Genomic DNA, 12478 nt, shown 5'->3' on the forward strand with positions numbered 1-12478 from the left:
AAGGAAGACAAGAGGAAGGAAGAGAGAACGAAGAACTGTCGGTGTCCAGCTGCATGAATTGCTCATACGTGATCATAGTTGCCAGACTGCCCAAATGTTGTATGTTGTCGGAAGAACGATACGCATGGGACCTCTGGCGATGCCGCCACACTCAGCAGACATGAGATTATCATGAACAGTACTGCTAAAAACTGCAGCGCACAGGCTTATATCCAATTACCTAGATCATCAAATCATATCCTCACTCACATCCAAGAACCCTCACCCCACCACCTCCCCACCCCTCCAAACACCCTTCAACAACCGCATCGGCTCAACCACATGCCACCACAGCAGCGCCGGCCACGGGTCCTCGAGCTCAAACAACTCCTCCTTGCCAAAAGCAATCAAATTAATCAGATGCACCACATTCTCCACCACCTCCCTCAGACGCTCCACAAGCCGTTTCCGCGTAACCCGCCGCCACAACAACACCTCAACAATCGGCAGGATGAGCAGTTCCCTCACAGCAACAGGAAGCGCGTAGACAGTGCCCACACCCGCCTCAGGCAAGAAAATGACAGCCCCCTCTTCGTCCTCCCTGTGGCCGTTAATGCGCACAGCCGGCTCAATCACCTTCCCGTTCTCGGCGGTAGGCGTCGGAACGGCGCTCAGGTACGCCGCGACGAGTTTTGCTGCTGTTTCCGGGGTCCGGCTGAGCTGGAGCAGAGACGCGAGGGTGGGGGACGCGGCTGTGGAGCAGGAGGTCGCAAAGATGGTCTGCGCGGTGCCGGTTGGAGTTGGGAAAGAGGAGACGCGGAAGGTGAGGGTTAGGTGGGTGGATAGGCCGTGCGAGTCGGGAAGAGCCGAGACAAGAGTTTGTGTGAAGCCGAGGAGGGTGGCGTGGAAGGCGGAGTCGGGGGTTACAAAGGCTGGTACGTGAATTTCGGCGTGGTTTCGTCCGGCGGTAAGAAGTTTTCTAGAGACTGGAGAGCCCCGTTGCACGGCTGGCAAACTCTCCGGCTTTGAAACCACGAAGGCCTTGAGCTCTCCGTTGACGACAAGCACGTGCGCGGCGTACTCCTCGCCCTCGACAACTTCCCTCATGATCCAAGGCAGCTGTTTCGAAATCTTCAGCTCCGCGATAGTGGTATAAGTCTCATTCATCGTCTGCATTGGCAACGTAATTCGCATCGGTGTCCGAGATTCCTCGTTGACGACATCCTCGACATCGTCGTCGTCCGCAACACCGCCGATACCGCTGTCCCGCTTCTCGCGCTCCTTGTCGTATGCGCGCATAAGGGCTGCACGCTCAGGAGTGATCTCTTCTTCTAGAACAAACTTTGTCCCCTTTGGCGATGCGCCGAGAGCTCGATGGATCTCCGCCCGGCTGAATACTCTTGAAATCTTTGGAGCGCGGATGTGGGTACCCTCCAGCCCATTCACAAAAGCAGCAAGAGCGGTCGGTTCTTCCAAAATCGCACGAACCTCCTTCGGAGGGTGTATAAAAGCGCACGTCCGCTGCGGATCCACGAAACTCCACGCATTGATCGTTTGTTCGGCGTGCTCTTGCTGTGTCACGTGATCACACAAAATCCAAAGACATGCTTCCTGAGTGCCAATGATGTTGGATACCCTCATGCTATACGGTATGCGCCGTGCTACCCCGAACTTCTGCGGGCGGAATATCCATTTCAGCCATGGCGCACGCTCTCCGCCAGGCGCCTGTTCCTTCCGGCTCTTTTGTAGGTGTGAGGGCGCTGGTCGCGGCGCGGGTAGTCTGTAGAAGTCGGCGATGGAGGCCGAGAAGGGCGCGACGGAAGCATTGACGTCTGCGCCCACAACTTTGTGCCCGGCGCGATAGAATAAGCGGGCGAGCGCGAGGCCAGTTGGGGTGTCTGCGCCGGTGATGAGGACGGTTTTGCGATTCGGTAGCGCCGTCCGCCGCGCAGCTTTGTTGCGGTAGCCGAGATAGTGATAGCAGTAGGAGAGAAACAGAAGGAGCGCAGAGACTGGAAGGAGGAGGATGCTGGGGAGAAGACGGAGGACCAGCGCTGCCGGCGGTGGGGAGGAAACAGCGGGCCTCATGGTGGTGAAGCTGATGAGATAGCGAAAGTTGGGGCTTTTGCAGAGCGCATGTCTACAATGGCGCCTCTGTTAAAGAGGAGCACGCGCGAAGAAGTCGAGTGCGAAGTGGGGGTTGGCAGAAAAACGTCATGGTGGGATTTTCTGGGGGTTGGGGCGGAGATCGACCCACTTTCTAGCGGCGGCTCGCTTCATGGGGTGCGCGGGCGCCAGCATGTGGGGCGGACCGAGAGCAACTCGTTCAACGCTTAATTCGACCGCCTGGGCACGTGCTGAGTAGAGTACGCGTTTGATGTTCGATCAAGCAGCACACGGATACAAGTACTCTGTTATGGATGTCGGCTCCCGCCAGCTGCTTCCCTTATCGTGTGCAGCTACTGCTCGGGTTTTGAAGGCTCAGCTTGTGCAGCGACTGGAGATGCAGCATGCATCAACCGCATGTGGAAACGCCTATTGGTGCGTTAACCGTGCAGATGGTGGTGGCTCAGCCTCAGCCTCGCGCGTGCACTTTGGACCTATACGTTCCACGGGGCATCACATGCGTTAGCCGCTATGTGATGCCAATAGTACTACCGGCATAAGCGCCTAACATTCCTCGATCCAACAGTCCAATCTAAACCGGTGCACACATAATGGGGATCCGTTAGCCAGACAGAAGCTAGGTATCGATGCAATGCGTAGCCGGGATAAACTGCGTAAGCCGTGCAGATAGCCTTGCCGCAGCACTGCCCCACTCTCAGCCTCAGCGAGAGTAGACAAAAGCGCAACGGGCTGCCTCGACATGATTCAACTCTTCCTTTGACTTACAAATTTTATTGCAATCAGCATGGAGGGGACAGTTGTGGGCGTCGTTTCGCTAGGCCTTCAGGTTTGCAAAGGACTTGTCGACTACTACGACTCCTGGAAATCATACTCGGGGGATATCGCAGCAACACACGGCTATCTTGAAGGCCTTCAAAAAGCCCTTGGTCTACTCAAAGAGTCACTCAAAAGTCATCCTCCTCCGGCAAATCTCGAGGCCGCTGCGAATGAAAGCATTGCCGCCTGCAAAGAAGGAGTGGGCAGGCTTGAAAATAAGCTTCGGAAAGTGGAGCAAACCTCAAAGTCGAGGGGGCTGAAGGGAAAGATGCAAGCGCAAACACTGAGGGCCTTTTATCCCTTCAAAGAAAGCACACTTGCGAAGCTGAAAGAGGTCGTGCAGGATCTTCAGTCAAATCTCGGCCAGGTCATGAGTGCAGTTCATATGTCAGTATGCGGCATTTATACAACCCTTCAAGTTCTTCAGTCTTTCTGAAGCTGATCAATGTATAGGGATATGGACGCTACAACGCTTAAGACCTTGAAAGCTATTGGCGTACGAATCGATAGCATTGCAGATGATACGGCTGAGATTCGCAGGGGAACAGCTGGGATCCGCACAGATACGAATGACATTCGCACGAAAATGGCAGGGACTTCCACGGATATTGCTGGCATTCGCACAGATACGGCTCGACTCCGTATGGATACGGCCGGCCTTCTCATGGGCACGTCTCATATTCAACAAACGATTCAAAGCTCGCAAACAGGTATTGTTAGATTATTTGATTCTCCGCAGGATATCACAAGTTTTAACAACCCTTGCAGAAGAGAACAAGCAGAAGATTCTTGAATGGCTCACGAGAGCTGATCCATCGTCAAACCACAACGAAGCTCGCAAAAAGCACGAGCCCAAGACCGGCGACTGGCTCCTTCAAAGCCAAGTCTACAGGAACTGGAAGGCATCACCAAACTCACTCCTATGGCTCTACGGAAAGGGTGAGTACCACAATTCACCAGTGAAACCATTATGAGCATGAATGGTTTCGAGCCGAGCCCCTTGCCGTGTTACTGATTGTTCTACTGCTCAGCGGGATGTGGCAAGACCATCCTATGGTAAGCAATCTTAATAGCCCCTGAGCGACTGATACCTGATGCATGCACAGCTCCTCGGCTATCGAAGACGTCAAACATTTCTCTGCCAACCAGTCTATCGTAGCCTACTTCTACTTCTCCTTTCGCGATGTACAGAAGCAGACTTTCAAGAACTTCGTTCTATCAATCATCGCGCAGATCTGTCACGACCGGCCAATCTCTCAGAGCGTGAAGGCCCTGTACGAACACTTCCAGAACGCAGAGCCGCCGACTGATCGGATCGAGGAAACGCTCCGCTCGGTCATTCAGGAAGCCGGAGATCTGTACATTATAATGGATGCTCTGGATGAATGCATCCAAGAGCCCGGGCGCCGAGAAATAGAGGAGGTCCTAAGATGGCTTGAGGAGCTTTCTGGCTCAATGGATTGCAGAGCCCGAGTGCTGATCACGAGTCGGAAGGAACGAGAGATCGAGGAGGTACTGTTATCTACGCTTCAAGCGCCGGCAATATGCGTCGAGAGCGCTCAGATTGAAGAAGATATTCGGCGATATGTCACGAGCGAACTGGACCGTGATCGGAGGTTCAGGAGGCTCAATGAATCACCGAAAGAAGAGATTAAGATTACGCTCGCAGATAAAGCTGATGGGATGTAAGTATGCCTTGCCACATGAAAGGAGTTCTACACTAACCGCGATACCCACAAGGTTTCGTTGGGTGTACTGCCAGATCGAAGAACTCAAGAGATTGAAGTCAATGCGACCCAAGGACGTTCGCTCAGTCTTGGAATCACTACCCAGAACCCTGGACGAGACGTACGAACGGATTCTTACAAGTATTCATAGTCGATACCAGCATGAAGCATTCAGAGCTCTGCGTCACCTGGTGTTCTCTGAACGTCTTCTGACCCTTGAAGAGCTTGCCGAAGCATCTATCGTGGATCCGGACGCCGAGCCTCAAGTCGACGAGATGGACAGATTCGAAGATAATGAGATGATCGATATTCTTTCCAGCTTGGTAGCAGTAGTCTCCCCATCAAAATACAGTATCTATCCTCCCGGTACAAAAATGGTACAGTTGGCGCATTTCTCCGTCCAGGAATACCTCCTCTCCCAGCGAATCCAAGATAGTCCCGCCTGCAGCTACGCTGTCAACGCAGAGCTAGCACACTCGTTCATTGTGAAGAGTTGCCTCGCCTACGTATCCTTTTACAGCCTCCACCCGCGAAAGGCCTCTTCCAAAGCTGATCTGAAGAATTTTACATTTCTTAAATACGCCTGTGAAACCTGGGTAGATTACGTCAAAAAGTGCGCCAGCCAAGACCAACTAGCTATCATCACCCTTGCGGCCAGCACGATGTCTTCACAAACTGTCTTCTTGGACTGGGTCAGGATACACCGCCCAGACGTGCCTTGGAGAGCTACTTTTGAACCGGCGGTGAGTACTGGTTCGCCACTTTACTATGCGGCTTACTGCGGCTTGTATGAGGTTGCCGCACTGCTGCTTAGCAAGGGCGCGGACGTGAACGCGCAAACCGGGCTCGACGGTAGCGCGCTACAGGTGGCGTTAGCTAGGGGCTATAAGGAGATAGCCGAGCTGCTGCTTAGCAAGGGCGCGGACGTAAACGCGCAAGGCGCGCTCGACGGTACCGCGCTACAGGTGGCGTCAGCTAGGGGCTATAAGGAGATAGTCGAGCTGCTGCTTAGCAAGGGCGCGGACGTAACCGCGCAAGGCGGGCGCTACGGTAGCGCGCTACAGGCAGCGTCATTGAGTGGCTATAAGGAGACAGTCGAGCTACTGCTTAGCAAGGGCGCGGACGTAAACATGCAAGGCGGGCCCGACGGTAGCGCGCTACAGGCAGCGTCATTTAGTAACTATCAGGAGATAGTCGAGTTGCTGCTTAGCAAGGGCGCCTACTACAGGTGAGACAACAGCGGAGACAAGTAAAGACGAAGGAGATGAAGCAGACGAAGAAGGCTAAATACCACTTGCAAGAGGTAAGCGCATCCGAAGCGCCGCGTCTAACCCCTCAAGCTCAAAGGATCCGGTGTAGAGCAGAGCACCGAGCCACGGGGCGAGAGCCGCGAACTCGCAGCAGCATTTTCGGTGACGCGTGCTGTTCCGGAAGTAATTACGATTGGTCATCCGAGGGAATGTTATCTAGACAGAGCTGCAAAGAGGGCACGCTCCTTTGTTCATCTGCTTGGTTTGGTGTGAAGCTTTTTTCTTTCCTCGGTCGCGAAGGCGTGGAGTCGGCTGGGACGGGCTTTAGAGTGAGAAATGACGGCTGGCTTTTACATCTTTGTACAGATGCAGGTTCGCGGCGGGGTTGGAGGACAAGGACTGCATGGTTCAGCGTGGAGGGTTGTAGTTCGCTTGTTCGGAACGAGATGTTGGCTCATGCACGATCTCTGTGTTCGCAGCAGCAACCTGTTACATATCTGTCCAATGCCCTCGGCTCGAAGATCTGGTTTTCTGCGCTTTCCTGCACTACAAGACGGCGAGCCATCAGCACAGCAATGCAATGGTTGATGGCAAAGAGGATTGGAGGGGTCCCTGAACAAGCACCTCTATTCCCCAGAGCCGTTCTATCAACTGCACTTGCAATAACCCATCTTCTATCCATCCGTTCCGGACGACATTACAAGCTCAGCCACAGCCGCAGCAAGTGCCCTACCAACATCAAACGTCTCGAGCACGCACATCGCTGCCAGAGTGAATCATCGTACCACGCAACACACACCAGCCCCTCACGCTCAACCTCCATCGCAAGCCCACTCCCCATCCCATCACACCCTCAATCCTTCTTCAACTCCCTGTACACCTCCTCAACCCCCTCCTTCGTGATAACCATCATCTGCAGCCCATCCCCGACCTCAATATGCCTCTCGACCGCACTCGTAAATGCATCCCTGACCAGCTCCTCCACCTCCTTCCTCTCCAACGGCCGCGGATCCCGCTGCTGCAACTCATGCCCGACCCCGCTCCCCGCCACATACTGATTCTTGTAATTGACCTGGTTGTCCAGGAACGGCATTATCAAACTCGCCGCCGCGCCCGCCGCGCGACATTGCTCCCGCTCGTAGCTCCCGACAGGGTCGTAGCTGTAGAGCGCGCCTTTGCCCTCTTCGTCCAACCCACCGAGAATGGCATGTACGTAGTACGGGAAGAAGCGCTTCCCATACAGCACGTGGGAGAGCCGCTGGGCTGCAGCCCCGACGCTGATGGTCTTGCCGTGCTGGTAGCGGTACATTTTTACGACGGTGTCGAGGCGCTCGGCGAGGGCTTCGCCGTCGGCGGCGAAGCCGACGACGGAGAGGACGAGCCGGGAGGACGGGTCTGCGGAGTCGATGTGGAAGAGCTTGGGGGCGTAGCGCGTGTTGATGTTGTAGCCGCTCGTGCTGCGGGTGTCGCCGGCCAGGATGGTGAAGTTGGAGCTGGAGATGCCGAGGGTGGAGCCGCCGTTGTCGGTGTAACTGGGGGATGTTAGCTCGAGGTTGGGGGCTTGGGAAGGGGGGATGAGGGAGAGAGGTGAGAAGGGGAGCGTACGGGTAGAAGGCGTGCTGTCGTGGCTCGGATGCTGATGTCGGCGCTGGGGTTTGCGTGAAGGAGTAGCCTGGTCCGCTGTTCGGCGGCGCACCTGTGAAGATGGCGGCCATGGTTGATGGTTCGTTCTTGTCGGTGGAGATGAGAGGGATGAGGTTGGGAGGCTGTGGTGTTGTAGCGTGGTGTTGAATGTGAAGGTGGTGTTTGTGGTTGACGGCGTCTTGAAGCTCTGGCGACGCGAAGCTCAAGCTGCCTGCCGGTCTTGGCGCCGGTCACTTCGGCGGCCGCACCTCACCTCCGCCGCAACGACCAACAGGTATCACCAACCCGCAAAGATGCTCGGACTCAATGACTACGGGAGCAGCGACGAGGACGAAGCGCCTCTATCGAAGGCACCTCAGCAGGTAAGAGCTTCTTTGCTATCAATTGTTGCTGGAAAGGCTGGATATCTACTAATCAACCAGACATTAGACGAACACCCATAATAGCCTCCCCACTGAGGGCGCCGCGCCCAAGACACAGCGTACATCTCCCCCTCCTCAATTCTTGCGCGTCAAAGCTGACCGCAGACAGAGGATGCGCAACCCCGGCCTCCACCCCCAACACCCGCCCAGCAGCCCCTCGCGCCCACCAAACCAACACCACCTCCAAACGACGCACCTGTCCCAGGACCAACACAACCTCCCACCACCGCACCCACACTAGGTCCCCCACCCGGCCCAATCCCGCAACCTCAAGACATACCCGCACATTCCATCACCTCCGCTTTCTCATCCCCTCGCCCAGCCGACCCCCACGGCTCAGCACCAGCCTCAGCGCCCCAATCACCACACTCCACAACCCGGACCCAAATCCACAACCTCACCCTCCCTCCCCGTGCAGACTTCACGATCCCAGACTCCCCGCCCGACACCCCCCCTCCCAGCACCGCCTCCAAATTCGGCCACTTCCTCGCCCTCAAAGCAGCAGGCACGCACTTCAACGCGCGCATCGCCTCGACCCCATCGCTACGGAACCCGAGCCTGCTCGCCAAGCTGCTGGACTTCGCAGGCATCAGCCAGGAAGAGAGCTACGCCAGCACGCTGGGCGAGGACAGCGGCGGCGTGCCGGCCATCTACCCGCCCGAAGCCTACGCCGACAGCCTGCAAGGCTCGCAGAGCGCCATTACCGCGCAGCGGGACGAAGCCGCGCGGAAGGCGGGGAGGGAGAAGGTCGACTTTGTGCCGGCTGCTCCGGGTGCTGCTGTAGGAGCGGGAGCGGGGGGGCCAGCGGGAGCAGGAGGGCCAGTGGGGGGAGGATTAGGCGGGGCAACCTCGAACACAACCAGCAGAGTCAGCACGCCGGGCAGTACTGCAGGCGGCAGAGCCGCGGGCCGGGGCGGCGGTGTGGGACGGGAGAAGGGCAGGGTGGCGACTGTGAGGGATGGGAGGGGGAGGTGGGATGAGGAGAGGAGAGCTGGGAAACGGTCGAGGACTGGGTCGCGGTCGCCGAGGCGGTGAGGGTGGATGAGTGGTGAGGAGAATTCGAGGACGGGTTGCGGGATGCGGTTCAGGGAATGCACGAGGGTTACTGGTTCAGGCGATGTTGGGGCGAAATCGAACTTTCTGGTGTAGCCTGCGTTTGCTCTTTGTGCATATTGGGAGCCTTACGAGGAGTGATGTTGTGTTCTCTGCTATCGTCTACACGAAGTGCAGCGGCTTGACTGCTATTGTGAAACAAGCCAAGCAATCTGTGCAACCTTAATTACTTCTCCACCCGTTCCCGTGACAGCGCGGCCAGACTGCTCGGGTGGTGCATCTCTCCACTGCTTGAAGCGGTTCATGGTTCTACAAAACCAATGCTGCACGGCTAAGCTACTCATATCGCCGGAAAGTTATGAGATCACGTGCAGAACGTCAACCGCGACGGTGAAAGGATAACGGTGGCAATTACTGGCATGGAGAAAGCTTAATCTTGAACAAATAATTAGCCAGCTGTAACACCAGTATTCAATGCGTGGTTGATAAATGCAGCTGGTTGAACAACCTCCTCGTCGCGGTTGACGTTCTGCACGTGATCTCATAACTTTCCGGCGACATGAGTAAATGCTGGCGAACATTTCGACGCGAGGTCACGTGACGCTGGTGTTCCGAGTATCGCCGGAAGACCGACAAAGAGCAGCTTTGTCGACTTGAAGGATTCGGAGCAGCGGAAGATAGCCTTTCATAAAGGGCAAGTCATCGCCGGGTAACAGCGACAATCTCCGTTGTAAGGAGGAGTCTGATGAGAGGGAGTGCGCTGTGTTAATATTCTCATATTGAGCGAGCTAGCAGTGGCCGGGCAGCCAAGATACGACGTGATGCGGTATTCACGATTCTGTCGCAGCGTAGTCGCCTACTCTCACGAGTAGAGCCGAACACAGCAGTGACAATGTTGCAGCAATCGCTTCACGCATGGGCGAGATGCCTCGCAGAAGCTTCAGTGCCTCACTGCACTATATCCATCTGCGGGCGGGCATACGTCGTGATACCGCGGACTTTCTAGTTAGGTCTCTGCGTTCACTACTTCAGCTTCGCCGGTGCTTCACACCGATGCTACGCTTTGAAACATCAAGCATTCACTCGCACCTTGCATCATGCTTAGACGTCAGAGACCATCACGAAATCCCCACCAGCGATCGCTCCAGTCGGAACCCTCTCTCCACGAGCGGCCCCATCAGCGGTTCAGATAAGACTGAGGCACACAGTCGAATTAGAGCGCCCACACGTACATCTCTCCATCCTTCGCCAGAGCGAATGGCATATCCGCGGAAAAGCCTCCCCTCTCGGGTGGAAGGCTCCTCGCGAGGGACCTGTGCTGTTTCCATCGCCAGTGGTAACTGCGACGAAAGGGTGCAAGTATCTGTGGTGTGTGCTTCAGCTTCATCTCCTGCGCAGAGGCAACATTTTGTGCGGCTACTCTGGGAATCTTCAGGCCAGGGCCGAGAGCGGTGAGGATGAAGTTGACTCATCGAATCTTGGAACGAACGACTCGTCGGAGCTTCAAGGGATGGGCGATGGAACCGAAATATGCTTAGCTCATGAAAGGCGTGGTCTGACAGGCTGATGCTGTGACGACTGTGGCTGATATAGAAGCGGGAACTTCATCATGTAGAGCAATGACTTTGGAGAACTGAGAAAACGCGAGTGGAGGGACTCGGTGATTGTGGTCATGGTTTGACTAGGACTGAACGAATATGTAGAGGTCCTGGGATGCCATAGACTGGAAAGAAGCGGAGATGCCTGGAGTGTGGTAGACAATGGGAGTTACACTTCTAGTTTACGAGTTTATGACTGCAGTCTCTTTGCTCTAGAGAACTTCTGATCAATCGGACATTCAACCCTCACCCCCACCCACCTCATTTGTTCACTTCGTGCAAATGAGCATACTTCGACCCTTCAAAACAACCATTCTAGCATCATTGCAAAGCAAGCACAAAGCGGCAACGCGAAGAGTTCAGTGACCCAGCAGCGATGGTTCTTGCGACCGAAGTGTCAGTTTCATCTCCATTCAAGGGAGAAGAGAAGTTGTGGACGTTGAAGCTCTCCAGCTGGAACGGAGAACCGAAAGTCCGCGATAGCTTGGCGCCAAGGCCCGCAGCTGCCAGAGCTTCGCGTCGTGAGCTCTGCCGGAGCTGCCTGCATCAACACCACGACCACCATCGCCGCCGTATCCTCCACGAACACTCCAGCACTTCCTTCCCATCTATTCCCACCTTCTTCATCACCATCTGAAGCTCTCACCCAGCAGCATGAACCACCTCCCACAAGCCTGGGGCCGCGTATGTCTCCCTACCTCCTACTGGCATCCCCCAGCTAACCCACCCAGCCCCGCGACGACATCTACGGCGCCTACAACCACTCCCACCTCGCCCCCGGGCAACCCACGACGCACACCAAATCCCCCATCGTAACCGGCACGTCCGTGATAGCGCTCAAGTTCCGCGACGGCGTCGTCATCGCCGCCGACAACCTCGCCTCCTACGGCTCCCTCGCGCGCTTCACAGACGTCAAGAGGCTGAGGAAGTTCAACGACAAGGCTGTCCTCGGCTTCGGCGGCGATGTGAGTGATATGCAGTATCTAGACCGCCATCTCAACGCCCTGGCCGTGCGGGAGAACTACTCCAGCGGCTCGGGAGCGGGCGAAAAGGCTTCCTCCACCTCAGCTGAAGCCAGCGAGGAAGAGCGCGCGGAGAGCCTGGACAATGAAGGAGCGGGTACGGGAATGGCGGCAAATAACCTGCACAAGTACCTCCAGAAGCTGCTCTACCGCCGCCGTAGCGACTTTAACCCGCTGTGGAACCACATCCTCATCGCCGGACTATCGACGCCGGACCCGAAGGTTCCGGATGCGACACCGCAGCCGTTCCTCAAGAGCGTGGATTTGCTGGGCACCGCGTTCGGTGCGCCATCGCTGGCCACGGGATTCGGTGCGCACCTCGCGCAGCCGATCCTGAGACGCGTTGTCCCGGATGAGGAGGCGGTGAAGAAGATCGATGAGAAGACGGCGGTTGAGGCGGTTAGGGAGTGCATGAAGGTGCTGTGGTATCGGGATGCGCGGAGCTTGGATCGGTACAGTTTGGCGATTGTGACGGGGGAGGGGGTTAGGTTGAGTGAGGATGAGAGGGTTGAGGGGCAGAGCTGGGAGTTTGCGGAGGGGATCAGGGGGTATGGGACGCAAGTTGTTTGATGGGATTAGGGGAAGGGATTTGTGGACGGGGCGTGGAGAAGAAGGGAGTGCGGGGCTGTGGAGATGGATGGGGAGCAGGAGCTGGAGTTGGCTGCGTTGCGAGTGAGAACTTAGACTGGAAGGCTAGGCGTCGAATGCAGCTTGTGTTGTCTGTGCATTTGGCAGCGAGGACAAGGTAATATCTGTTCATACTGAGTCGACCGTTTCCTGCTGGTGTGACTGTTCAACCGCGAGTTGCAAAGTTTGGTGCCAGCGTCATCACATTTCGGA

The 12478-nt window shown here is 56.1% G+C and overlaps 5 protein-coding genes across 5 annotated transcripts; 3 read left to right on the top strand and 2 right to left on the bottom strand.

Annotated features, from left to right (window-relative positions):
- Window positions 1–261: 261 nt before the first annotated feature.
- W97_05023 (uncharacterized protein) lies at window positions 262–2067 on the bottom strand (the record flags this gene model as incomplete). Its single annotated transcript, XM_007782911.1, has 1 exon — window positions 262–2067. The coding sequence occupies one exon, from the start codon at window positions 2065–2067 to the stop codon at window positions 262–264; it is 1806 nt and encodes a 601-aa protein (XP_007781101.1).
- Window positions 2068–2890: 823 nt separating this feature from the next.
- W97_05024 (uncharacterized protein) lies at window positions 2891–5881 on the top strand (the record flags this gene model as incomplete). The annotated part of the gene is made up of 6 exons (XM_007782912.1): window positions 2891–3309; window positions 3376–3632; window positions 3691–3861; window positions 3954–3978; window positions 4029–4607; window positions 4663–5881. The coding sequence occupies 6 exons, from the start codon at window positions 2891–2893 to the stop codon at window positions 5879–5881; spliced, it is 2670 nt and encodes an 889-aa protein (XP_007781102.1).
- Window positions 5882–6752: 871 nt separating this feature from the next.
- Window positions 6753–7614, bottom strand: W97_05025 (20S proteasome subunit beta 6; the record flags this gene model as incomplete). The annotated part of the gene is made up of 2 exons (XM_007782913.1): window positions 6753–7431; window positions 7505–7614. The coding sequence occupies 2 exons, from the start codon at window positions 7612–7614 to the stop codon at window positions 6753–6755; spliced, it is 789 nt and encodes a 262-aa protein (XP_007781103.1).
- A 222-nt stretch (window positions 7615–7836) lies between these two features.
- W97_05026 (uncharacterized protein) lies at window positions 7837–9000 on the top strand (the record flags this gene model as incomplete). Its single annotated transcript, XM_007782914.1, has 3 exons — window positions 7837–7905; window positions 7973–8024; window positions 8075–9000. 3 exons carry the CDS (start codon window positions 7837–7839, stop codon window positions 8998–9000), a joined length of 1047 nt encoding a protein of 348 aa, XP_007781104.1.
- Window positions 9001–11270: 2270 nt separating this feature from the next.
- Window positions 11271–12208, top strand: W97_05027 (20S proteasome subunit beta 7; the record flags this gene model as incomplete). Its single annotated transcript, XM_007782915.1, has 2 exons — window positions 11271–11300; window positions 11348–12208. The coding sequence occupies 2 exons, from the start codon at window positions 11271–11273 to the stop codon at window positions 12206–12208; spliced, it is 891 nt and encodes a 296-aa protein (XP_007781105.1).
- Between the last annotated feature and the right edge of the window lie 270 nt (window positions 12209–12478).

This window comes from Coniosporium apollinis (genome assembly GCF_000281105.1).
Source record: "Coniosporium apollinis CBS 100218 chromosome Unknown supercont1.23, whole genome shotgun sequence".
NCBI classification, from domain to species: domain Eukaryota; kingdom Fungi; phylum Ascomycota; class Dothideomycetes; genus Coniosporium; species Coniosporium apollinis.